Genomic DNA, 25,027 nt, shown 5'->3' with positions numbered 1-25,027 from the left:
TGGGTTTCGGCGGCGCGTTGCGCTCCGCAGGTGGAAAACCCGGGGACAGGAGGCGCTGCTTTGTCACCCGCGCGCCGCATTCCTCCAAACTTTCTTAGGCCGGCTAGAAAAGCGGGGGAAAAAAAATATATACGGCCCTTTTCATCGCTTGCTTTACCTCAAGGCTCAAGCTAAACCCTTTGCGCCCCCTCCCTCCTTTTTTTTTTCCCCCATCCCTCCCCCGGATAATCCCCCTCTTTATTTTAGAAACGCACAAAACCCGGTTCCACGCAGCGCTATAGTGGCTGCGAGTGAAAGGGAAGGGATCGCGCCGAGTCGCGGCGGGGAAACCGCTTGTGCTGAATAACGAGGGCCGAGGGGGGGTCTCCGCGGCCCCCCCCCCCCGCGGCAGCTGGAAACGGGGCGCCCTCCGCGCGGGCGCCTTCGCTCCGCGCTGCGCGCAAGTCCTGCAGCCCCCCGTTTCCTTAGGAGAAGCAACGGGAGAGACCCCCGCAGCCAGGCGCGATTTGGAGAGGAACAGGAAAAAAATATATATTAAAAAAGGGGGGACAAAAACACGAAAAAGGTGGGAAGGGGATGGATATTCACCCGTTTGCACGCCCAGAAAGTCGGGCGCTTTGGGGGGTGACAATTCGCCAACCTCGCGTTCGCAGCGCACGGCGGCGGGGTTTATTTTATTTTATTTTTACTTAGCAGCGAAAACCTCGGACTCGGCTCTCTCCGCGTTTATTTAAGGCTAATCACCAGCTACCCTCATAGGGGAGGGGGGTGGAATTAAACTTAGTTTAATTAACATTAATACACTGTCCTAATTAATGGGTTGGCTATTAATTTATACATGCTGGGGAGGTTCGCAGATAAGTGACAATTTATTAATTATCTTCCAGCTCGGTTGCAACGGAGCTGATTGCAGATGGGTTGCCAAAATAACTCGAGCATGGTTGCGTGGTAGTTGCTTTAGGAAAAAAAAAATCATTCTCCCCCTTCTTAAAAAAAAAAAATCCTCACGCTCACTCCGAGTGGCTCTTGTAACCCCGGCAAGAACTGGAGCGCTCTTTTCCACCCAACTTGTGAATCGCACTTGCCTTCTAATTTGCCACATGCAAAACGATTCCTCTGCTTTGCAAGTTGCTTTTTAAGAAGGGAGAGAGAGCGGGGGGGGGAAAAATCCCAGCTCGCACACGAGCGATTTTGTGCGTCTTAAACTGGAAGGAAATTGTGCGTGGAGAGGGGAGAGGGGGGGGGCTGCTTTTCCTCTCTCTGCCCCAACCCACTGCGCTCCAGCCCGGCGCCTCGGCTCGGGGAAGCTCCATGGTGGCATTCCCATGTCATTCTGCTCCAAGTGACTTCATGTGATGTCAGCTTTAAATGTACGAGACAGGGATCTGACGCTCGGGAAGATGTTGGCTATCAAAATGTGACTGTGGCCACGCCGCGCTGCTTGGATGCGTCTCCTCGGCGCCGGGCAAAGGTAACGCGTCCCAACGGGAGCCCAACTTCACTTCCCGACCCCCCTGTCCCCCCCGGACCGCGGCGAGCGGCGACGCTGGGCTGGGGAGGGGGGGTGCTTTTTTGCCTTTTTTTTTTCTTTTCTTTCTTTTTTTTTTCTTTTTTTTTTGTGTGTGGTTTTTAATACTAACAAGGTCCGGCTTGCATGTTCCTTGGGCGCGCTCCGCTTAATGAGCGGTAATCTGGTACCCTCCGTGCCATTGTTCTTGGCTATGTTCATTTGAATGTAAATAGGGAGGGGGGCGATGGAAAGGGGGGGTAGGGGGGATGGAGGGGGGGCAGAACAAGGTGCTTATTAAATTGATTTGTCCCGTGGCTTTTCCGGAGCGCAGAGCCGCGCGCGGGAGCGAGGTCCCGCCGGGCGCAGCGCCATGGCGAGCTCGGCGCCGCTGGGGACGGTGATGGGCGCGTCGTGCCGCGGCGGCGCCGCTAACCCCGCCAAGAGCCTCGCCTTCTCCATCGAGCGCATCATGGCCAAGACGTCGGAGCCCAAGGCGGCCCCGGAGCCGCGGCCGGGCGGGCCGGAGGCGGACAAGAAGACGCCGAGCCTGTGCTCGCCCCTGCCCTGCGTGATCCCCATCCCGCCGCTCGCCTACGAGGTGCCCCCCAAGACTCTGCTCAACTACTCGGAGCTCTGGAAGAGCAGCGCGCGCGGCGGCGCGGGGCTGTGCAAGGCCAACTGCGGCGTGTGCTGCAAGGCAGAGCTCGCGCTGGGCCCGCCGGGCGGGCGGCTCGTGAAGCCGCAGGTCATTCACCAGGCGGGGGCCATGCCCGCCGCCCCCCGCTCCCTCTACTACTTCAACTACCTGGACGGCGCGTACCACCCCGCCGACCTGCTGCACGGACAGCTCTTCCCCTCGGGCCTGCTGGGCGCCCCGGCGCCGGGCGCCCTCGCAGCGCACCACAAGCTTTTCCTGCTGGAAAACGCCAAGCTGGCCGGGCTGGCGGCCGAGAAGCTGCCGCCGCCGCCTCCGCCGCCGCCTCCGCCGCCCTTCGCGCACAAGGAGCGGCTGCCGGGGCACCTGGACCAGGTGATGAAGGAAGCGGCGGAGCGCGGCGGCCCCAAGGGCCACCCCAAGCTGGGCGGCGGAGGCGGCGGGGCCGAGGGCAAGCCCAAAAACTTCACGTGCGAGGTGTGCGGCAAGGTAAGGGCCGTGCGGGCAGGGCTGGGGGGGTGCTCGGGGTGTCCCCCCCTTTCCCTCCGGCATGTGTAACCCGGCTCGCCCCGCAGGTCTTCAACGCGCACTACAACCTCACGCGCCACATGCCCGTGCACACGGGCGCGCGGCCCTTCGTGTGCAAGGTGTGCGGGAAGGGCTTCCGCCAGGCCAGCACCCTGTGCCGCCACAAAATCATCCACACGCAGGTAGGTGGCGGCCGGACCGCTTTTCCTGCACCTCCCACCTCTCCTCAAAAAAAATAACCCTTCCCTTAACGCTCCGTTCACGGGCCCGTCGTCCCGCAGGAGAAGCCGCACAAGTGCACGCAGTGCGGGAAGGCCTTCAACAGGAGCTCCACGCTCAACACGCACATCCGCATCCACGCCGGCTACAAGCCCTTCGTGTGCGAGTTCTGCGGCAAGGGCTTCCACCAGAAAGGTGAGCGGGGCCGGGGCCGTCATTAGCGGGGATTAATTGCGGCGCGGGCAGAGCGGCCCCAATTACCGGCCCCTTCAGCGGGGCCAGCCCGCGCTTCTCCTTTAAATGCTTTTTAAGTGAGCGGTGCCGGGCCCCGCTCCTAATCCTGGGCCCCGCATTTGCCGCGGGTCACCAAGCTCGCCCTGCGCCGCGTTTGCGCCGCGCCCCTTGCGCGCTGCTCCGCGCACCGAGTGTGACAAGTTCGAGCGGGCGGAGGGGGGACGAGGACACTTCCTAGCGCCCCCCTGTCCTACCTGTGCGCGCTGCGGCCAGAGCACCCCCGGGTAACTGCGTGTCCCCCCCGCTTGTCCCCTCCCGCAGGCAACTACAAGAACCACAAGCTGACGCACAGCGGTGAGAAGCAGTACAAGTGCACCATCTGCAACAAGGCCTTCCACCAGATCTATAACTTGACTTTCCACATGCACACCCACAACGACAAGAAGCCCTTCACGTGCGTCACGTGCGGGAAAGGATTTTGCAGAAACTTTGACTTAAAGAAGCACGTCCGAAAGTTGCACGACAGCGTCTCCAGCGCAGCGCTGCCGCCGCGGGACCCTGCGCGCAGCGGCCAGAGCTAAGGGCCGCCCCGGACCTGCTCCTTCAGGCCAGCACTATTTATCCAAAGCAGCCTTTGCTTTTTTTTTTTTTTGCTGTCTTTCTCCCCAGCGGGCTCCGCCGCGAGCGCTCCCGGCCGCACTTGTACATAAGAGGAATCGTATTTAGAGGCGCCGCGCTGCGCTGCGGAGCCGAGCGGCCCTTGAGGGCGCGGGGCTGGCGGCCCCCAACGCCCCTCACGCGTGTCTGTAAATCTCCATTTTAAATGTACGCTCGAATAAGTGAGGAATATATATATATATATATAACTATATCTATATCATGGGACAATAAAGCGGCCCCTTCGTAGCTGTCTCATTTCCCACCTGGGCTCCAGCCCGAGTCGGGACCGGGCTCAAATGGGCGCTGTCCCCTCGTGTCCCGGGCTCCTGCCCGAGCCCGGAGGGATCCAGGGGAGGGAAGGAGGCGGCGGCGCCTCCGCGCTCGGTGCTTCCTGGTGCCGCTTCGCGGGGTCCCCTCGTTAAGACGCGATGAAGCCTCCCCTGAGCGCCCGTCCTGCCCTGCATGCAGATGAAATGATCTCCGCTCGCCTCCCGACTAATGACCCAAATTAAGAGGGGAAAACACAGGCCCTTCAAACCGCATTACATTAATCTAATCACTCCCAGCAGGCCGCAGAAACTCTTTTTGATCAGAATATGGATAATCAAGCACTTGGATTACACTAAATATTCCCTTCTCGTCCCCTCGGCTCCCGTTTTTAATGCGCGAGTGTCTATTCCGGCCACGTCGTTAGGAGCGATGTTACCCCCGCGGGCTGGAGGCTCCCAGCGAGGCGCGGAAGCAGCGCGACACCGAGGGGCTGGGGACGCGCTAAGGGGACACTCGCCTGTCCCCTGTTCATCGGGGACTTAAGCGGCATGGGGGAAGCGAGGCCGGGCGGAGCGGGAGGCGCCCGGGGCCGCAGCGGGAGCGGAAAGGGAGCCTCATCCCCTACATCTGCACACTCGCTCGAGTTGCTTTTTATTATTGCTATTATTATACATATATATTTTAAGTGCCAAAGTGTCGTTTGGATGGTCTGGGCCGGGTGAGGTGCAGCGAACGGCGCTCACTGATCCCGGCAGCGGGGAAAGATCCTGCCCGCGTTCGCTGAAAGATCGAGGTGGAGAGTTGCGTCTTGAAGGGATTTCTCTTTTTCTTCCTTTTTTTTCCTCTCTTTTTTTTTCCTTTTTTTTTTTTAATGCTGCTGTTGTTGACACAAGTCACTCACGAGGAGCGAAGTCCCTCCAGCACAGGGGCTGTTGCTCATGCCCTTGCGAACGGGACGGGAGCGGCACCGCGGGGACAGACCTGCCACCCCCGCGGCGGGACCCGCGATGGGGCCGCGCCGGGGAGCGGGGGAGAAGCGGCGCTTCCTCCGCACCCCGCGTTGCTCCGCGCTGCGCGGGGCGCAGACCTCGCTCCCCGACGCGCGCGTTGATTTTAAAGCGGGACTTTGTCCCGGCGCTGCCTCTGCGGGGGCCCCGTCAGCCCCGCACACTCCTGTTACCTCCTCCCTCCCAAGCCGTCTCTGCTGCCCGCGGCTGCTCCCGCCGCCAGCGCAAACCCGCGCAAAACCCGCGCACGGCAGCGCGAGCGGCGGGCGGGAGAGGGGGAGTTGAAGGTGCTTCCATGCGGGAAGGGGGGGGGGGGGGGCACCGCGGGGCCGCCCCCCCCCCGCCCAGGCCCGCGGCGCGGTGAGGGGCGCCGGGCCCGGAGCCCCGCGCTGGGGAGCGGCCGCGTTGCCCTTTTCCCTGCACTCCGCTCTCCAAACGTCTGAGCAACCGGTTTGCTGCTAGAAACATGTTAATTGCCAGCGGAGCTCATTAAGGCATGCACATGCAAAACACAGCGAGGGAGATTAAATGGACAAAAGCGCAATAATGAACTGTCAACAATCGGACCCATCTACACGACCAGGAGCACTCAAGAATGAGGCATTTAGAGGCAACAAAGGATTGTCTGGGACAGGAAGAAAGGACGACCTAGACTTTTGTTTAGTCAACACAATTGATTACAAATGAGAGATTAACAGGATAGCTTCAGAGTTTTTTTGAAGGAGGCAGAAGAGAAAAGTCCAATTAAGTGCACCGAATGTTAACTACATTGATTTCCACGGCCAGCCCTAGAGAAATTCTCATTAAACCATCCCTGGCGATCCCTTTTGGAAAGTAATTTGTCTCCCTGATGGAGCAGAGAAAGGGAGCCGTGTAAAGAGAAAGAAGCGCTAGTTCTTGGCACAATGAGCTTAGGAGACACACTGGAAAGAGCCAAAGGGGGAGTTAATGAGCATCTGACAAGCCGCTTGGACCCGGGCCTGGAGAGCAGCGATGAAAAGATGGAATTGGCCAACAACTATTCTTTATATCAAACATAAAAAGGCCAATCTGAAACAGGGCTGCTCAAAGCTGGTGGGGAAGAGAAGAAAGGCCCCGCCGGGGGGTGGAGCGCAGGGCCCGGCCGCCCCGTTGGGACGGGGGGAAGAGAAACGCGCTGCCACGTCCCCCTGCTCAGGGACCCCGGCGGCTTCGCAGCCCCCCGGGCCTCACAGCCCGGGGGAATTTGCAGCCCCCTCCCCGGGCACCTCGCGCAGGTTGTTGCGATCGGGAGCCGCCTCTGCCCCGCTGCGGACGGGACTCGCCCGGAGGAGGCTATTAAATCATCTTAGAGCTCGTTAATAACAATTTTGGCTTAAGTCTGTATTGACTCAGGTTTAGGAAGGGCTTAGCACTTTCGCTTAAGTCAACACGAGGCCCAGGGGCCGCCCCGCTCCGCGCCGCCCCCCGCGTGCCGCGCACGAGGCCGCCCTGCGCGCGGAGCAGCCGTCGGGGCGCGGGGACCCCCCGCTCCTGCGAGGCGCCCGAAGGCTTCGTCCCTTCCCCACCTCCCGCGTCTGCCCCTCGCACCCGCTGTCCCGCCCAGGCGCTGGGAGCTCCTCGCTCGCAGCTCACCCGCGCCCTGGTGCAAGAAGGGGAGCCCCACAGGTGCCTTAAATTAAAAGAGAATGGAGGCTTTCGCGTCCTCCTTTCTGGAGGCGGGGAGGTGCCCGGGAGCTGCTGGGCACGGCTCCTCCTCAGCTCTGCGGCTTGGAAACCACCCCGGCAATCGCGTGTCCTGCTACGGGAAGAGCCCGGCTGTCCCGGAGGGGCATTTCCTCCCCACCGCGCAAAATAAAGGAGAACGGGGAGGGCAGGGAAAGGAAGGGCCTATCCTAGAGCTCAGGAGAGAGTTCATAAGCCCGGAACGAGGCAAAACCGAACAAAAACCGCGTCCTTTGCTGCCTCCCGAGCTTGCAGGAAATGCGACCTTCTAAGAAACGTTAGAAGCGTCCTAGTCTAAAGAATATATATATATATGTATATACACATATATACACACACACGCACACGCTTATAGGTCGGCGGGCGCAGCTCGCAACTCGCTTCCCTCACACCTCTCCCCGGGGCGAGCGGAGCCTCCCTCGGCCCCACATAAATAGGAACTTTCTGGTTTATAATCAGCCTTTTCCTTCGGATTCAGTACGTGCACGAAGGGAGGTAGCCGAACGCTGGATGGATTCAGTCACAGGGAGCTGGGGATAGGAGGGAAGAGCCAAGTGCCCCCCGGAAGGTTAACGAAAAGAAATGCCCGAGAAATCCTAGAAAGCGGATGAAATTGTTTAAACTTATTCTAAATACCGTCTGCGTGCAGGAAAAGTGACGGTTTCATTCAGGCGCAAAACCTTTTTTTTTTTTTTTTTTTTCCCTCGTATGGATTTATGGACGTATTTTCCATTGTCACGGTTATTATTACAAATGCTCTCAAATAAGGAAACAAGCAGCGAAGTTATCGCTTCCTAAGGGATGAAGAACACGTAAAGTGATGAAGAACACCTTAAATGACGAAGAATACATAACCGGTTGCAGTTTACTTGTTATCCCACCGCTCCTGACGACGCACAGACACCTCTGAAACGGTCGAGGGCCCCTTTCCTGCCCTCCCCTTTAGGTTTACCCCGCGCTCAGCGCGATCTTACTGTCAAAGAGGAAAGTGGCTGGAAAATGCTCCTTTTTTTATTTTTGCCCTTTGAGCAATTCTATCCTTTCAGATAACCTATCCAGGAAAGAGGAGAAAAAAAAAAGACGCCCAAACTAAATAGGTAAAGGAAACGCAAGTATGAAAACGAAAATTTCGTTTTCCAACAGCCCTGGGCGACAAGTACTAATTTATTGCGACTTTCCACTACGCACTGGCCAAGGAGAGTAACTTACTTAAACGACAGCAATTTTTACTTTTTTTTTTTTCTTGATTAATTTGCAATATATTTGTAAAATGATCTTAAGGCAGCTGTCTCTGCTTGAATCTGTTTCAAAAGTGTGATGTAAATAGTGTCTCACACTGTTCTGCAGCCTATTAGGGCTTTCTGGTAGGTGATACGACTGGGAGTCAGGACACCACACGTTTATTTTTAAGATCATCATCATCACGACTGATAAGACTTACGGGAAGGAGTGATCGTACTTCCTACGTGCATGTATCAATGACAAAACACGGAAAACAACTTAAAAAGATGGAAGGCTGTATAGAAAGCAGGTAGAATTTACGGCATTTTCAAGAGCAGTCTCAGCTAAATTTAAAGGGAATAGCAGATTATCGAAATAAATCACCCTTTTCCACCCTTTTCATTTCTCCCTTCTACAAGGGCTAAGGATCACTATCCATATCTTATTAATAAGATAAACAGGCACACATCACGAGTAATTTAGCATGGAATTATTGTCAAGCAAAGGGAAGCGGGTAAACAATCCACCTGGGATTCGCGAAGGTTGGATTTTTCAGCAGTTAAGCAGGATTTCTGATCTTCACTCAGTATATTAGTATTTTAGATCAGTGCTAGATAAGAACTAACGAGAATAAACGTACCTAAGCGAAGTTCTGGTTTTTATCGCCGCTGGACTCGTTGCCCACACACTCACTTGGCAGCAGCAGCCACAGTTTACATTTAATTTGTACATGCAATATAGCACTGAAACCCACGAGTCAACGAATACAGGCTCAAAGCTTTATTTGACTGCAACATATTATACCAATTGATTATAGCAATTGAGTAAACCATATGACAGTAATAAAGTAAAACTTTGACAAATACGGTAAAACAGCTTGGGGTGATATTTAAGGTAAAGTTGTACCTGGTCTAAACTGTTAAGATATAACGAAAATTACCATTGTGGAGTAAACGGTGCTTTCAGAAGTAACCTCTAAAACTATTTCCTATTTCAAATTCTGTTTTCTTATTTTTCAGTACTCACCAGCTCAAACTGAGCTTTACTTCGAAATCTACATCCCCAGCTGCATTGTGTGATTAAAAAAAGCAGAAATAAAGAACTATAAACTCAAATTAAAATCAAACACCCGACTTTTAGGAAAAGATGACCCTGAATAAATACGATCAAGACGATATTGTAATAAATGTTAAATTTAAGGAGCGCTCTAAACCCTTTTGTTATTTCAGAACTCAAATGAAGTTAGTAGGCTTGAGAAAGATTTTTTTTTGGAGGAAGAATTCCTTATCCTAGGCAAAACTAGCATGCCTTCTGCTCCTACCCCCACAGCCAGAATAACTGAGAAAGTAAAAATCTCAGCATCGAGATGCTGGAAGGGACAGGATGGGTGAGCAGGCTGTGCTCCTAGGCTGCTACATGGGTTACTCGTATGCACATGAACTGACACGAGGGCGATTTAGCATTTCTTATAAAATACTCAAATATTAACTTACAAACAGGCAAAAAAAAAAAAAAAAAAAAAGTATTTGTTAACCGTACTGGTCTTCCCAATTGCTTTTCCCCACCCACCAGAGAAGGGAGGCAATAGGCTCTTAGCACAACTGCAGCTTATTTATACATACATAGTAGCACAAAAGGGCAAGTAGTTAGTCGAGAGCGCAGCGTAACAGGTTATGTTCTGAGTGAAGAAGAAAAAAAGAAGGTAGGAATCTACATAAGCTTAAAAAAAGTAAAATGTCTGGGGGGAAAACTATGTAGAATCAATATGCTTGAAAAAACAGCCTTGATTCGATAAAGTGTTGCTATTCTGAGTCTCATTTAAACCCACAATTCGATTACATCGGTATCATCAGTTTTGATTTTTTTTTGTGTGTATGTTTTTGTGCTTTTTTGGTCTTTGTTTTGTTTTTAAACATCCTTCAGTTTAAAGAACCTGAGTACATGGTACCTGTATCTAAGAACAAGCAAGATGTGAGCTAAGTCAAGCTTGACAAAACCTGAGCGCTTGCAAGGGCAGGGCTAGAGTGCTAGGGGACACCCCACGCATGACTCCTGCCCCTGCTCGACGCCGGGGTGTCTGGGGACACCCCACAAGCCACGCGGCTCCCCACTGCACTGGCCTGCTCTGCGCCTCCCTGCCCAGCTGCTCTGCTGTGTCACCCTCACATGCAATTGCATTTATTCATATCAGACCACAGGTCAGTCTAAAGGCCCTTGTCTTTCTGCAAGTGATCACCTAGATCACTCCCAGCACCTCCTTTTTTTGGGGGGGGGGAGGGGGAAAAGAACAGACGGCATATTCCTATATATATATATATATATATATATATATATATATACACACATGTATATATATATATGTATTCATGCACTAGCTGTCCTCTTACTCTAAAGCTATGCCCCAGGTTCCATAAAATTTCCTTCTTTGAGAAAGAATTTCCTTCTTTCACCTCTGAGGTCTTAGTCCTCAGCATTTTTGTCCATTTTACCGTAAAACTTGCAAACACTATAACAGAGCACCTAATAATATTTAGTATAGCTATGCTCAATGCATGTTTATGAACAAGGGAAGTGTTCTTATCTTTTCGCAGTGAAAAAAAAAAAAAAACCCAACATTAGAACTGCGGGTGCATCCTACAAAACCCTCGATCCATCCAGCTGCCACCCCTTTACAGTCCACACACCCGGCTTTCCCTCCAGAGGAAATTCCAAGGACGGAGATGGGAGCACCAGCGCTGGGTCCTGGTGTTTAGGTGGAGTCCAAGGAGCTAAAGACCCAGACTATTCACACACACAAAGTACTTAAGGGCCCAGATTTTCCTTAGGATGCAAAGACCAGGATGAATCCATCTTTGTAAGCAACTAACTGCTCACCCATCCCTCCATTTTGGTCCTTTAATTTCCTTAGTGTCTTCCTGTGTAATAGCTTTTCCCTTACATTTTCAACTGTTTCCAATTATTTGTCTTTTTTTTTTAATTTGGAGCGCTGTAATTCTAAAACACACACACACACATTCCTGCTAAACCAGACTGAACAGCACATTGTGATCTTACAGAAGAAAATATTACCAACTTGTCTTTGTGACAGAACAGTGAGTAGGTATAAAAACGCAATAGTCTCTCTATGCCATTTTTTTTTAAGATCTCTGCCTGTAAAATGAAAGCCTAATTTGATATTTTTTGTAGTTATGTAACAGTTCTAATATTTTGTGACATTTTGTATTGTGACACTATAGATGAAATTGTCATCGGACTGACACCCTTTACTGTTTATTCCTTAATTACAACTGTTAACAACACTGCAGAGAAGCGTGCTAATCTGCCATCACATATTATGAAAACAACGTTATTGTTACAAACACCAACACCCACTCAACAGGATATTTCTAAGATGGCAGTTTCTGTTAAAACTTATCAGTTTAATGGACACTTCAATAGAAAAAAAAGTTTCAAATGAACTCTTCACTTTCCCCTTGAAAACATAAAACAATTTGTAATTGCAGCTGAAGTGCTTTGTTTTATTTTGTTCGTTTGTTTTTCATGCCAGAGAATTTTCAGCTAATTTTAATCCAGACAAACCCAGTGTTTGATTTTAGAGAGAATAGTCTCTGCAGATGCTGCTTCTTCAAGATTATCTAGTCCTCCTATAACTTCCAGGTGTAAATTGTTTGCCTAATTCTACCTGGACTACGAACTCTCTCAACAGTTCTCGACAAAGAATTAAATTAGGATAATTAATTAAATACACACTTCGCAATGCACAATTCTCAAACCGCCCTTTCAAACAAAACATTTTGCAGGAGTTAGCGCCAAAGCAATCAGGGCATTTACAAGAAATGTGCTAAAAAGCACCAGTTTCAATAAAAAGAGTTAAAACATCCCTACTACATAGTTATACAAATTATTTTGTAACACAGATGTGCACGCACCATTTCTCTAATGGCTCAGCAAAATCAGTACTTATTACGTTTTCATATTCTCAGGTGTTAGCAGAGCCACATTTTTTCTCTTCTAGGTCAGAGGGGTGGAAGAATGATGTCATACATGCCATTTAATTGTAATATCTTTCATCAATCAAATCCTAATATCATGTTCTTAATTAAAAATAAATAAATAAAAAGATTGCTTTCTATGTTTTCCTTGCTTTAGAAGGGTGAAATTTAAGGCCAAGTCACACACTGGGAAAGATATTCTACTGAACTGTTATTTTCAAAAGCAGTAAGTACTAGAGTAGTAGAAGGAACAAACGACTTGCACAAAGTGTTAAGCAAAAGATTTCACTTAGTTTTGTCAACATAAAGAATACAGCACTAAGGACAGCCTAAAAGAAATAAAAAAGAAAAAAAAAGAAAAACCCTAGAGACTTGTTTACTTTTTTTTTGTCTTTTCCAGTCCATTAGACAGGAAATACAAAGCAGGCAGCACGGCGGGGAAAGGCAGCAGTAGTTCCTGGAGCAAAGGGTAGAAGCAAAGCAAGTAGCAATGACAAATCAGGGAAAGCAAGAGGTGGACATTCGAGGTGCTTATTGTATTGCTGCTATCACTAAGGTTCGTGCACAGGTTCTCAGTTCTAAGACAAAGCTACTCTGTCTGATGTAATCTGCTTGCCTTTCCTGTTAAGGATAAATTCTTCCCTTCTCCCTCATCCACAAAGACATTTGCAGCATTCATGACAACGAGGAAAGAGAGCACATGAATCTACTAACATGTAAAAGCAGAAGATTCAAAAAAGAAACCCCTGAAACTCTTCTCATACTGAAGAAGCAATTGCCTTGTTGGGTTGCCATGCACCAGAACTCCACTTCTGATCCTAAAAGCCCGTTTGAACCAGAGTGAAAGCAAACTATCTAGTATGGATAATTTTCATTTAATGATTTACATTACAATTTAACAACATGATATTCTGTTGCCTGATTTGCATGATATGGCTTGCTTAAGTCAGAAAAGAGGAAACAAACCCAGAATGTTTATTTTTGTGACTCTTCTTCTGGGGAGCTTATGTTCTGTTTTGTAGATTTCATTTTCTTAAAACCAATAGGAGACTCTGCTCTTCCTAAAAGAAAATGTTCCCACTTGGGAAGAGATTCTTCTACTGACGCCCAGTAAAGAGTCTGAGAAAGCACAAAAAAAAAATCATTTTAAATTTAATTTCAAAATTCTCATCAGCTTGTTATCAGAACAATACAGTTATGTAATGTGTTATTAATCTTGCTTTATGAGTGAAGCAATTCAGAAAAGATCTAAGCACTTGCATAAGAAATTTCAAATCTCTCATATCTTACAGAAAAGCAGACTGGAAGCATTTCATTCTATGCTGTGAAGTGACTGAATGTGCCCTCTTGTGGTAAGCAACAGATTCGTTAGACAGTGCCTTTAACAGGATAGTTTATAATGATAAAATTTTCCCAAACCAGCCTTTATACTTAAAAAAAACCAACCAACCAAACAAACAAACAAAAAAAAAAACACACTTCCTTCAGTGGAATTTAATTTTGCAATGAAAAAAAATAGTTTGCTTAATGTTTAAAAATGTTTTGTATTTTTTTTCCTAGAAAAGCATTAATACGGTTCAAAACATTTGTGACATTTTACAAGTCTTTTTTTTTTCCTTCCTTTTTTTTTTTTTTTTCCTTTTATTGCTGACAAAATAATTGATTTTAATTTTGGTGTCAGGAAGGGTCAAAAAAAAAGAAGACCCAAACCTATCTATAAACTTACCTCATGGTCTAAGAAATACATTCTGGGCTACCTAATCCTTTCTCTTGATTGCTCCATATCTTTGAGCAATAGATTTAACTTCTGTTTTATCTGTAGAATGGACAGCTAGTCATCATTTTTGTGCTAGTATTTTGAGGATAACATTTTTCATAGGACTTTGAGAAACAGATACTCATGTATTTTTTTTTCTTCCACAAAATGCTGTGACAGAGAGCTGGATTAAACCAACAGTTAAATCCATCCAGCAGCCTAAATATCTTTAGATATTGGGGAAAATAAAGCATTTATTCAGAAAATAACAAAACAAAACATTTTTGTAGCAGGAAACTTCAGTTGTACAGTTGTAGCATTACATATGCATTAAGGTTTTTTTGTATACTTGTTTTAAGTACATAATACAGAAGCATATCACAAACTGAACATTTCATCCGAGAGTATAAGATTCCTGGCTAAGCATTTTGATCCTCACTTGTAACTCAGATATATCTATGGCTCTTACAGTTTTACAAAAATATTTTCTTCAACAGATTTACTCAAAGAATCTTTTTTGACAAGCATATGTGCTGTCATACAAAACTACTCTGACTTAGCAAGCTGGGGATCCATTATAGGCTTAACTTTCAAACTATATTAATACAGATACATACAGGGTTGAGTGAAATATGCTCAGAAGTGTTTTGGAACAAAGTATGCACAAGAATTTTGTACCATGAAGGAACATTTTTCTTCTTCCACTATTTACAGTACTCTCTTAAAAATATAAAAAAGCCTGAAATAGGATCTTCAAATAGTAACTCCATTCTCTCTAAAACTCCACTACTGCTGCAGGGTCTAACAGGTCTCCACCTACAAGCACTTGCTCCATATTCTCCAGTTTGTATGGACTTCAGTCTACATCCCTTAAGCAGTTTAGACATGTAACACAGGACAGAGAAAAGAATCAAAATTCCTAAGTCCAAAACTGATCCAAAAAACTCTCAAGGTATCTTCAAAGCATTCCAGGAGCCTAAAACTCTACTTCTTAACACAGTGAAAATAGATTCAACCTTCGTAGCTTGGCATACTTCTCAGTATCATCCAAGATGTATGGGTATCTAGAAAAAAATGTACCCTTTTGCCTAAAAAAACCTCTATAAACCCACTGAATTGGCATTCTCAGCAAGCATTCTGTCACAGATAGGAATAGGCTACTTAAAAATGTAATCGTGGCCAAAATCTTTTAACAGTAACTAAAAAAGTGATGCCTTTCATGTAAGTAACAGCCTAAGGATTAGGACATTTGCTCTGTAGGTATGGAAGTAATGTGCAGCACCTCTCTCTTCACAGCTTGGCAAGGCTGAATCCCATATCTTTCTCCTCCTTTGGCATCACCCTAACGCCCAGACCAGCATGGGACACTGCTTTACCCATGAAAACAAGACTACTGTAGCCCAATTCCTGCTCCTACAACTGCCTTTTTCTTTTTCCTTTTCTCTTTCGTTTTTTTTTTTTTTTTTTTTTTTTTCCTGTATTCATCATTCATTTATCTCCAAATATCTTTGGACAACAGTGCTGAGATTGGGACTGTAGGGTGTGTTGTACTAGGACAATCCTTAATTCCCAACCTAACTTGTACAAAAATTGTATCTTTAAATAATGCTTTAGAAAGCACGGGTTGAGAAGTAAATCAAGTGCTACTGCTGTAGCAGTACTTTTCCCAAGTTCCCATACAACCTGATAAAAGAACTCTGAGAAGTGAGAACTTCTCCATTCATACTGATAAACCGTTGACTCTGAAATGCAGAGATGACAATCTATGGCAAACTTCAAAGAGGATGGCCATACAAAATAAACCAAATGGCCATGGAAGAACAAGCCCAGTAATCTTGATTTTTTTACAATATTTTTATATTTTATTCTATTTTTAAATAGAAGTTGGTATAGATTTGAAAGCTGCTAAATATTTCCACCTGAGTGCTCCAGAATCTAGGGACCTTGCCCCAGAATTTAGGTTCAGCTTGCAGTACATAAGCCTTTGGCTATACCAGTCACTGGATTTTAAAATCAATTATTTTCACTTTAAGAACATGCTTCAAGGGAAAAAAAAGCAAAATATTTGGTAAACAGTAAATGAAAAGATAGAGTTCTAGGACTTACTTCTAACTTAACAGTATCAGGATGTGGAAGTAAATACACTCTTTCCTGCAGCTTTTTTTCTGCTGCTTCTATATCCTAAAACACACAATATAAAAACAAACATAAGCAATAAGAAAAGGAAAATACACAGTCGCATCAAGGTATTTAAATGAATTCAGTAGGCCTAAAAAGCATTCGAATAGTAACACTGGAAGTTTGCATCTTTCTGTTTAGTAATATGCTACTGTTTCTAGAGATGTTTTGTGTATATTTTTGATGTAAGAATAAATTTCATTGTCATGTAATACTGCTGCTGCAACACAACACTATCCTCTGTGGGCACTAGGGTAAATTACATTCAGACTCTGCTCTCTATGATTTATGAAAATAAGGTGGGGGGAATAGAATGGTTTTCTCTGTGCTGCATGCAAACTGAAGTATGTATTCTAGATACTGTAACTGTAAAGTAACTAGGCAAATTATGTGCAAGATCTTTACTCCTCAAGACAAAGATGACTTGCTAATATGCATGCATAACATGTGCACAAAAATGTAGAGCTGCAGCAAGCTGTTCACCAGACAAACTTGGATGACAATGCATCTCACATAGCTTTCTTATAGAAATCAGTATTTGGGTTCTACTTGTCCAGTAGATATGTAGATATATGCTGGAGGCACAGAGGCCTAAATACACTCTTTTTTTTTTTTCCCCTTCCCAAAACAAATGAACAAAAAAAAGCCAAACCAAAACATCTCCCCAAATCAGCTGCCCCCCCGCTTTAAAGTTCTGACCCATTCTTGTGGGCTTAGTTCCATACCCAAACATTGAAGAGATTGAGTGGTGGGCAGATGAAGAGAGACAGAAAGGGACGTGGGAGTGGGGTGTGAAGAAGCCAAAGCTGAACAGAGTGGAGGGGGAAAGAAAGTATAGCAGATGGCAGAGTTGGGAGCAGAGAGCGGGTGTGAAGAGTACAACAGAAAAACTAAATGAGAGAGGAAATTCCCCAAAGGGACTTCCCAAATATTCACCACCACTGCTGCTGAAGAGTGAGATTCTGTAGGAGCATATCCACAAGAGAGACCAAACATGATTACTCGTATTGAATAATAGCCAATCTGAACACACATCGATAAGTAAGCAACGCTCAGCTCAACTTCAGTTCAAAAAATACAGCTCAAAATTAGTAGAGTATGATTAATAAAAGCAGAACCCAGCCTAACTATTAGCTGGAGATTCAACTCCAATAGAGATACCATTGGTTCACACAGACTACCACGTTCATTTTAACTATCCATTAATTTCTTTTACAGTATGACTATTCTCTTGCACATAATTACAAACTTTATCTAAGAAAAAACATTTCTCCCTTTTCTGCAGTAAAATGCATAGTGTTGTAGGAGAAAGAGCCAACTAATTCTCAGATTTATCCAGATCCCAGGAAGCAGCAAGTGGTTGCCTATTTAAGAAGAAAGAAGAAAAAAAAGTCACAAGGGATAAGTTCTGGGGAGAATAAGAGCAAAAATTGAAGCCATTTGAAGACACAATGTCAAAGTAACAGAGGACATAATGCAGACAACAACAGACTAAGCAACAAAGTTTTCTGCATATGTCTTTAGAACAGATATGCCATAAATAGCACCACATGAAGCTCATCATCAGTATGGTTCAGAACGAATTTGGAGAAGATATCACCATACAGAAAATGAGGGATCAATCACTAATGTTTCTCCCATTTTCTTTCATGGGATATTCCACTTTCCTGACTCCTTTTTCCTAATTCCTGTAGGAATTTTCACAGTATATACTCACTCAAGTCACTGGGATGTTTACGATGACAGGAAATGAATGTCTTTTGGGCAAGAAGAGACAGCAGTTGTGCATATATGTTTAGCAGAGAAGGTCACTTTGGCATAGCCTAGATATTGGATGTGTCTTTTTGTTGCTCACTCTGGTTTTTATGTTGTGCAGTCTATTGTCATTCAGAATACTGATTTAATGACAGACAGTGAAAGAAATTTTAGCTGGAAGGTGCAGTATGCTTTAGAAAATAACTGAAGCTGCTGAAAGGTTAGATGGCACCTCTTGCATGTCTATACAACTACTTAACTTTAGGAAAAAAAATCCTGTCGTCTATATAGAAATAAGTGTCACCAGTGTAAACTTCTTCAGAAAAATAAATAAGTAAATAAACCAATAAAGCTAATATGTCACAGTATTGAAAAATAAAAGTATCACTTCCTCTAAAACTACAAGTTCAAGAAGAGAAACAATTCAAGATCCTTTACCAGAGGTAAAACGGAATTCAGGACACATGCATCACTTATTGGGGACCAAATTCAACTGTCACTTACATTGCTATCAGTTTGGCAAAGCCCTTCTTTTAGAATTACATCCGTATAAAGGGAAGCAGATCTGGTCTGAATTAACTAGCAAATACTAAAGAACTATATACCATATTCTTTATATTCTATGTCTGTTATAAGCTGTTGCACAAGATACAAGAATTATTATGAGCAAATTCACCAAATTAGATTGCACATACCAAGCTAATTCTTGTTTCATGGTCAGAACATTATATAACTGCCAAATAATATATTCTTTTAAAAACAGCTTTCTCTAATCTGCAATATTTCACTAAAAATATCATGGAAAATACTCTCATAATTTTATGAAAATGTGGAGTAAGTGCTTCTTATAATGCTATAATTTCAATTTTTAAAAGTGTGTTTCCTGTCTTCCTATCGATTTGAAAATACTCCCCAAAAAAGCTTTGCATAAACACCAACTATAACAGATAAAATAAATGTCTTTTTCTACAAGCACATACTGAAATCAACTGATTTTGCTTAAATGCTGGAAAACAGAAATGCAAATAAAAAAATAACACTTCATCATGTCCATGTATTTTTGAGTAGGCCAAATCAACAACTCTCCACATGGTAACTGTGAAATGTACAGTGTCTGGTATCAGTAACAATATTCTGAAGCTGGCACATTAATCAGTCTTGTTTTCATGCTTCTCATATATTATTCCACAAAGATTTTTTTCCCTGCTTTATTCTGCTATCAGAAAGCATCTGCAGGAGTGCCTGCCTGTTAAAACTAGTATAAAATTAATAGATTTAAACTGATTTATGCTGCTTTATCCTGCAACAGAATTTGTTTTGATACATATGTTTTTGGTTTTTTTCTACAAACACCAACATTTTTGACACTTGAAAAGAACAATTTTGAGGATGTGACAGTAGATGGCAAATATCTGTGTAACTGCAAAAATATTTACACTCTCTGTATATGTCTGAGCTATTGTTAACATTCCCAATACAAGAAGCTTTCAGCATGCAGGACTCTATCCTGCATTTATTAAATTTGCCTGTGTTAACTTAGAATGCATCTATAAAATACACTTTATAAAATACATATTATTTATAAAATGCGTATTTATGAAATACAATTTTAGTATAATTTTGAAAAAGGAATATGGAAAAGTGTGAGTCATAATACGTGAAATTACTAAATGAGTAGAGCACAAACTACGGAAAAAAAAATAAGTAAACAGGCCCCCACTCCTCTCTAATCTCCCAGTAAACAACTATACTTGTATACAATTTCCAGGAGTTCAAGTTGGAGAAATCTTCTATGCCACATAACGATTAAGAAGGCACCTCTAATCAACTGTTCTGTCTTCTCCGCTGTTCCCTAAACGGCTTCTATACAAATACAGTGAGGACACACATCAGATTTATATACACCCAAAACGTGAATGCTTTTAATCTTGGCCAAGCTTAACCTAGAGACAAAACTTCTTAACAATACACATTAATCTTTACATTTTCTAGAGTAAAAATGATGGCTTCAAGGAAACGTATTAGAAGCTATACAAAACCTTAAGTAAGAGTTTAAGACAGTGCTTACAAAAGGTGCTGTTTTCTGCTGTTTCCTGAACAGACCACCTTTTTTTAAGACATGCATTGACTTTAGTGGTCAAGTGCAATCACTTCAAAATCAGATGCCTAAGATAGGTGTCCTCAAAGAGGTTTTATTGTTCCCTGCAGACAAACCTAGATTTTTTTTTCCATTACCAGCCCTCAAATTTCTGTTGAATTTACCCAGGAAACACAAATTATACCTGAATATGACAACAGATATCTAGTACAGCGATTATCATAACTGTCTCACATTTTAGGAAGAACAAGGAACGCCAAACGCTGCTTTTGCAGACTTGCAAGAAAGGGTCTCAAAGTCACTCTACACCTCCTTAAGGAAAAATATCAAATTGAAAAGTTCTTCCAAAACTTCACATGACGACAGACGGAAAATAATTCCCACCATGGATTAAAAGCATTAGAGATTGGTCAGCCGCTATTCCCAGCCATATCCTCCTGTCTTGAATCAAAGGGTAAAGGTTCTTTGAGCCTTGTCAGACTCTGAAGTTCTCTCAAGCAGACATGCAATGGCATGTGTTACAGCTCTGCATGTACTTTGAGAAAAGAAAAAAAGATAGTAGCAGCTGCCACCACGAGGCTCATGAAAGAAGGGCATGTAAAAAAGGTAGTGATGCCATCAGATAATAAAGACTTGTCATTTAATACTGTGTGTCAAGTTCCAGAAGCATGAATTGGATATAGTGGAATTCAAACAGTAACTAGAGAGCAAACACTTAGGGGGGGGAAAAAATCTAAGCTACATAACCATGACATTTCAGTGAGGTTCCTCTAGTTGCAGAAACTTACATTTAGAAGTGCTGCATTCCTTTTATGAGCTGCATCAGCTGCTTGAGTTTGCCATGTCTTTTTAGTCTTTTTGTCTCCCAGATAAGTCTCCATCTGCTGTAGCAGCACTGATCTCTGAGAGAGTCTACAAAAGAAAACATTTCGCTAAGTGGGTAGAACATTTTGCTCAGGAGCTAGAAAATAACCTTTTTACCTTACCCCGTTCTCTTCAAAACTAGGGGGCTAATTAAGCCGGCTGCAGGGTGGGTGTGCTGGGGGAGGGAAAAGGTACAGGCAGACACCACCTGCTGAGCTCCTATGAGTTCTAGTGTTGCAGCCAGCAGCCCTCATATGCTAAGGTGCTTGGAAGTACGTAATACCCCAGAACAGGAAAGATAGGGTGGGTAGGGGTGACTTGATCAGCGCTCCTCTTGCTCACTGGCAAGTACTATTTGTTACCAGAAAAGCAGATTTTTCTGAGTCATTATTGTATATGCTCCACAGTCTGAGTTTACAGGGCAACACAGAAGCGATTCCGTAACTGAGTTTAGAGTGGCAGAATCCAATTATCTTCCCCAAATAGGAATTCAGGAGTGATAGCAGGTTAACAATAAAAGACATTAAGCACATCCCACTACCCGAAGTCTAAAAAAGCCCATCAAACTAACTGCCCCTACAAGGCAGTTGAGGGTGATAAGTCCAACAGTTCACGAAGAAAGAGTGCCACCTCCTGGAACCAGCCCCTAGCTCAAGTACCACAGGGCTCTCCAAAATCCCCAGTTTCACTGTTTTTCGGGTCTGGCAGGCACATCTTGGGAGATGACACCACGACACAAAGTGCTGTGAGGTTCCTCAGCACTGAAACAGGGACTTACATCTCTTCATGTCGCCTAGCAAGGCAAACCTCTCGGGCCAGATACGATGTCATTTTCAGCTGTTCACCAGTTTTGCCACTCTGCAAAAGGGAAATCAAGTGAAATTAAAATCTTCTGAGCACATTTACAAACATCTAGTTTTCAATCTTAAAGAAATTCGTATGTTAAAAGTTCACATGTATCATATTTATATAATTTGCTAGCTACCTCCTTAACAATCTGCTTGTGAATTTTAACACTCTCTGATAGATACTGTTGCATTATACTTTGAATACAAAGGTGCTACTAACACAGCGAGTTTTAGGAAAACCTTGCTAATAATTTGAGGGAACCAAAATTTGATTTACAAGTTTCAGATCTGATGTAACTTCATGTCTCAGTTACTTACGAGCTGCACAAGTAAATTATGCACTTGCAGAACTTGTGCAGTACCATTTTCATCAGTGCTTTTGCCTCACATCATGGCACTCAAAACACCAACCACCTGTAGTTACTTTCTGCAGATGCAGGGCCCCACTCTTAGGGATCCATGCTTAAACACACATCCAATTATACTAAATAGCTGAAGTTATTAAGGCAGTTTCCTATTTTCTGAGCACTTGAAAAAACTAAGTGAAAATTTATTGAGCTCAACTGTTGAGTACTTAATTAATACAGTTTTACTTATATTTAACTATTTTTAACAAATCAACTGCAGACTCTACGTGTGTACTGAAATTCTACAGTGCCTTCCAAGAAGCTTGAATTTTTTTCAGTCAGTTAACTTTCTCTGTCTCAGAAGTGACTGCATTATTACCACATAGGCAGAATCAAGCTAAATTAAATAAGCTACAACACTTTCATGATGTTGAAGAATGGGAGAGATAAAGTGCTTTACCCATCCAAAAGGGGCTCCACAGGCATCTTTGGAGCGGGTTACTTGTACATGCAGCACGGCTAAGCACACTTGCTTAACCAGGGGTGTGTTTTTCACCAAATTGTGAAGAATTCTCCCCAGCCAGACCCCACCTAACATTGCCCAAATCGGAGCCATCACCTCTGGGCTCTGCCCTCCGAGGAGGTAACAGCGGCAAAAGGAAAGTGTGTTGTCCAGGAAGCCTCAAACCAACGCGGGGAGGCGGCCGGGGCCACCCCTCTCCCCTCAGGAGGCGGCGGCGGCACGAGACGCCCCCCTCGAAACGGCAGGAAAGGGGCGGCCATTGTCGGGGGAGGCGTGAGCACGTGCCTGCCGCCTGGGGCGCACGCGGAGCCGCCCTTAGCCCTACCATTGCCAAGGGTGGGGGGGATCAAGGAATGTGCCATTCCGTGGAACCACTCCGTGCCGCAGAGAAAGTATAGAATAGAACATAAGAATTAATAGTAATAAAAATAATAAAACTTTACCTTCATTCTCTTTGCTTTAGAAAAGCGAGGCAACCACCCGCCATAACCTCCACGTCAATCTCCCTTCCTCCCCCCCGCTGCCATGGAGACGGCCGTAAAGGTAGCGCTCAGTCGTAGCCCCTGATTGGTCCCGTTTCGCCTCAGGAGGCGGAACCAGGCCGCGTCGGGATCCGCCTTAGCCGCCGGGATTGGAGGAGCGAGAGGCGGCGGGGCCCAATCAGCGCGGGAGGGCGGGCCGCGGGGGCGGGCTCGCGGTGACCGTTGGCCGCGGGGGCGGGGCGGGGGCGTGAGGCGGCGGCGCGCGGGCCTCGGGGAGGCCGAGCTGGATCTGGAGAGAATCGCGGCGTATTCGTGTTCTTCGGCCCAGCAAGCGTTACTGCGAGTTAGGGTGGTGCGATTTAGTCCTCTGTGACAGCAGCGTCTCCTCCAGGCTTTTAAAGTGGAAGAACTACCGAGGTTGACTCAAAGTGCTTGTGTGCAAATATTTATCAAAAGGTGCTTTTTAAAAGGCATAGCTTCATCCTATTATTTCTTTCCCTGTATATATTTTGCTTTCACAAAAACCTTAAAAGACCGTAAGTCAAATGCAGTTGAAAAGCTCATCCCCTACATTTTCCTTTTAACATCCTCTTAAAACATTCTCTTATCCTAGTGGTTAAGGCATCCCATAACAAGCTCTTCTTACTGTAGATCAGAAGAGCCTCTTTCTTGTGATTCTTCAGGTCTTTATCTCTCTTCTGTTTTTATCATTCTCTGATTTTATATTTCTGCAATAAACTTACATGAATTCACTCTGTGACATAAGTAGGAATTCTTTAATGTACTTGTCAACCTGCTCCTTATTGCCACATTCAGGCTAAAGACTACTTAACTTAAAATGTTACCTCTGTGATTTGAAGACTTTTCAATAAGTGATAGGGGGGGAATAAGAGTGTCCTCATTTCTAATGGTGTGGAAAGCTAATGGTTACAGGCTGGAATGGAAAACGTAAGCGCTTTGCATGCTCTACTTTCAGCCCTGCCAATTGTCTTTAGTGGTAGTTATCCTCTCTTTTTTTTTGTAGGTTTTAGTAATTTCAGAAGGCATACAGACAAACTGAAGTTTGGTTTACATAAGCCATGATATAAGTTGTTTTTAGTGAGAATGCAAGGACAGACTCAAGCTACAGATACTATCGATTGCTCAGTGCTGCAGCAGCAGGGATGGGATTGAAACCATAATTTCCTAATGAATACTTTATGTGACAGTGGATGAAACACTCAATAGCTAATGACCATTGGCTTTTGAATTCAGTATTTTTCATCTGTATTTAATTTTTCAGTATTAATGTTCTTTCTCATTAGAAGTGCAATCTAACCTAGTTCCCTGCTCAACTTGTTGACAATATAAGCTTTAAAGTTTTCATAGAAAGAAAACTAAATGTGCATTAAGAATTTGCTGTTCGCACTGAAATGAGGATGCTCCGGCCCCAGATTTTTCTTGTCCCCGCAATTCGATCTTTGAAAACTTGGGATAAAGGGGTGTTACAAGAGGAGTTGGTAAATTGCAACACTAGGTGGCACTTAAACACAGCTAACGAGGACTTAAATATTGCAACATGCAAAAACAGTCAAACACATTCTGTTCTAACATGCAGTTAATTACATCCTCAAAATGATGTTTTGGATTGATATTACTAAACAAACATGTATAAAATGTAATTACAGACAAGTGAAATAAATACTGTAGACTTATAATTGCAAGATATGTTTTTTGCTTGTAATATGCTACACACCTGTGCGCAGTTTATGTAGCTAGTATTTTATTTTGTCATTTTTAACTAACATTTACTGTGGCTCAGCTTAGGTTTATGTGCTTCTATTTACTGGTATCAATTTGTGCCATATGTCAGTTTTTAAAAATAGAATACTTTTATGTATTTGAATTTTAAAACGGGAGCATTTCAAAGGGAAAATAATAGGAGTGTACAAAATCACTTCAAAAACTTCTTAACGTGCATACATTTTAGATTGGTTTTCTCAGTTTGCTCATCACATTTTCCTCCTATCTGCAGCAGAAGTAGTGGACAGCTTTTCAGTCAGTATCCTGGGCCTGTATGAAGGTACAAATTAAAAAGACAAAAGCACGCAAGGAAATGTCCTCACAATCAGTGAAGCTTCTAATGCAGAAAGTGCAAAAATTCCCTTCTAGTTCCTCGCTTTTCCCTCACCTTCCA

General features: G+C 44.7%; 2 protein-coding genes across 2 annotated transcripts; one reads left to right on the top strand and one right to left on the bottom strand.

Annotated features, from left to right (window-relative positions):
- The first annotated feature begins 1,264 nt into the window (after nucleotides 1–1,264).
- FEZF2 (FEZ family zinc finger 2) lies at nucleotides 1,265–4,448 on the top strand. Its single transcript, XM_088528256.1, has 5 exons — nucleotides 1,265–1,471; nucleotides 1,842–2,654; nucleotides 2,741–2,875; nucleotides 2,975–3,107; nucleotides 3,468–4,448. The coding sequence occupies exons 2-5, from the start codon at nucleotides 1,881–1,883 to the stop codon at nucleotides 3,725–3,727; spliced, it is 1,302 nt and encodes a 433-aa protein (XP_088384382.1). The 5' UTR covers nucleotides 1,265–1,471; nucleotides 1,842–1,880; the 3' UTR covers nucleotides 3,728–4,448.
- Nucleotides 4,449–12,944: 8,496 nt separating this feature from the next.
- Nucleotides 12,945–22,914, bottom strand: CEP15 (centrosomal protein 15). The gene is made up of 5 exons (XM_088528283.1): nucleotides 22,813–22,914; nucleotides 21,430–21,509; nucleotides 20,576–20,699; nucleotides 15,863–15,937; nucleotides 12,945–13,119 (listed from the first exon to the last, which is right to left on the bottom strand). Exons 1-5 carry the CDS (start codon nucleotides 22,816–22,818, stop codon nucleotides 12,976–12,978), a joined length of 429 nt encoding a protein of 142 aa, XP_088384409.1. The 5' UTR covers nucleotides 22,819–22,914; the 3' UTR covers nucleotides 12,945–12,975.
- Nucleotides 22,915–25,027: the final 2,113 nt, after the last annotated feature.

The sequence above is a fragment of the Tinamus guttatus genome, unplaced genomic scaffold, assembly GCF_059628265.1.
Source record: "Tinamus guttatus ecotype Peru unplaced genomic scaffold, ASM5962826v1 Tinamus_guttatus_pri_ptg000307l, whole genome shotgun sequence".
NCBI lineage: Eukaryota > Metazoa > Chordata > Aves > Tinamiformes > Tinamidae > Tinamus > Tinamus guttatus.
This window is presented reverse-complemented; position numbering and strand designations above follow the sequence as displayed.